Below are 1993 nucleotides of genomic sequence, written 5' to 3'. Positions count from 1 at the left end.
ATCTGAACGTGCGTACCTCAGAAGTTCGTTGGGAAACCCTTATATACCTGGACACTTTCTCTCTCCTGGCAGTTACAGACCTGGACACGTGGCTCGCATCCAACTGTACACGTGCCATCATCTGGAGCCTCCTTGACTTGGGCGCTGCTTCTGACTCTCATTTGGCTAAGTTACTTATGCATGGTACTACCCAGTGCATAGCTGTCCTGGAGTGCGATCTCTACTGGATTGGCGAGCTAGGGTGCCTTCGTACACACCTTCCCTGTGGTCTCGCCGGCCGCCTTCATCATCTGCATCACCTGTTTCACCATGTATGCTCAAACAAGCTGCCCCCCGACCTCATCCTCTGGTCAGCTGGGAAATGGCTATCTGCCTTCATCTCCGGCGATGTCCTTTCTTCGGCGATCTCTGATCACTTGGTCGCCTGGGTTTACATCTGGCGACTTCATCTTCAACTTGGTGACCGCCGGTATTGGTGTGATGGAGATCGGAGCACGCCAACTTAATAACTGGCGACTACACGAGCCCCCCGACCTCCTTCTCTTCTGCTAACCTGGCGTCCTCTCAACACGCCTATACAATAGCTTGATGCCACGTCATCACTTCCGACTACCAGGGCGGTACATATTAAACCTATGTTTTTTGCATTCTAAGAACATAGTTTCTGAAGACATAAGATTACAATGAGACATAGCATTCATGAATGATATAAGGGAAAGCTTTCGTAACAGGATTAGGCCACCTCTATTATTCATAAAAGAAGAAATGTTGATGTAAAGCACAATTTTATAAATTTACTTCATAAAGTTCACAAAATGATTATGTGTATATTTCTTGATAAATTTACTTTTTTTACATGAATTTTTTCTTATCAGTATAAAGTCTTGCTTTTAAACAGAATTGAAGCATGGTCATACAGATTGAAGTGCAGATTTAAACTAAAAATGAAACTACAGAGAAGCCGCTTGAGTTGTTGAATTCAATTTAATTAAAAAAATTATATACAAAGATTTTGTAATTCGGTTTCTCTCCCTCTTTTGCAAGAAAGGGAGATGTTTAGAAGCTCAGAAGATCGTATTGTGCAAAATGCCTCTACTAATCTATGTTAGTCTCCTAAAGTGTGAGATTTAAGGTGAATTCAAGCATGAAGTTATACGTTGGAAGACATCTTCGGTGCAAGGAATTGTGAGGCCACCCATTGGATGATCATATCCAAACTCTTCCTCAGCTTGACTCAACAACTCCTGGAATGAAGGTTGGTTCAAGTATGATACGGGAATCACAAACCGCTTCATTTTCTCTCCAACATAGACTGCAAGATGGCCCTTTTGTGCATCCACTGCTTTAGAAGATGCTTGATTTGCTGCGAATAAGGCCTTTCTGATAACAGGTAAACGAAAACCCATTGTTGTATTGATTTCAGAAGATAACGGATTTAAGAGAAGTCTTGGGAAATTTGAATGCTTTCGGATGTGAATGATTTGTATTGATCCTAAATGCTTGAATAAGTGAATATATATACAGATAAAAGATTATGCAAAAAGTATGAATTGGTTACTTGAATTATTGGTGAAGGAGGGAAATAAAATAGGACTCATGGGACCAAATGAGAGACATGGCATGTGGTGTTGTCTTTGAGGACTTTTCTTAATAATCAACGTATCATGTTAGCATGTACATAGTAGAAATGACCCACCTTTTGGATCTACGAAAAAGAAGTGTAATTTGATCTTATCGACACTAGCTTATTCAGGGTGGTGGGTTATTCAAATATCATGCTGTGTTTCTTAGAATTTAATGTACATCAAATGTGATTCATAATGCCTTGTGATATGGACAATTATTCAGCGTTGGTTCTCTTATTATCACAGTGGAGCTATGAGGTATAGGACAGAGCCAAACCTTACATATAATGTTCACAGTTGGCCATGAGATGACTCAAGAAAACAATATCACATGGTATTGCCGCAGAAGTCGTTTTCAGGGATTAGGA

At 40.4% G+C, this 1993-nt stretch overlaps 1 protein-coding gene across 1 annotated transcript; it reads right to left on the bottom strand.

Annotated features, from left to right (window-relative positions):
* Positions 1-970: 970 nt before the first annotated feature.
* LOC137821291 (auxin-induced protein 15A-like) lies at positions 971-1505 on the bottom strand. Its single transcript, XM_068625809.1, has one exon. The coding sequence runs from the start codon at positions 1404-1406 to the stop codon at positions 1128-1130; it is 279 nt and encodes a 92-aa protein (XP_068481910.1). The 5' UTR covers positions 1407-1505; the 3' UTR covers positions 971-1127.
* Positions 1506-1993: the final 488 nt, after the last annotated feature.

This window comes from Phaseolus vulgaris, chromosome 11, assembly GCF_000499845.2.
Source record: "Phaseolus vulgaris cultivar G19833 chromosome 11, P. vulgaris v2.0, whole genome shotgun sequence".
Classification (NCBI taxonomy): Eukaryota; Viridiplantae; Streptophyta; class Magnoliopsida; order Fabales; family Fabaceae; genus Phaseolus; species Phaseolus vulgaris.
The sequence above is the reverse complement of the archived record's forward strand: the minus strand, read 5'-3'. Positions and strand labels throughout refer to the sequence as shown.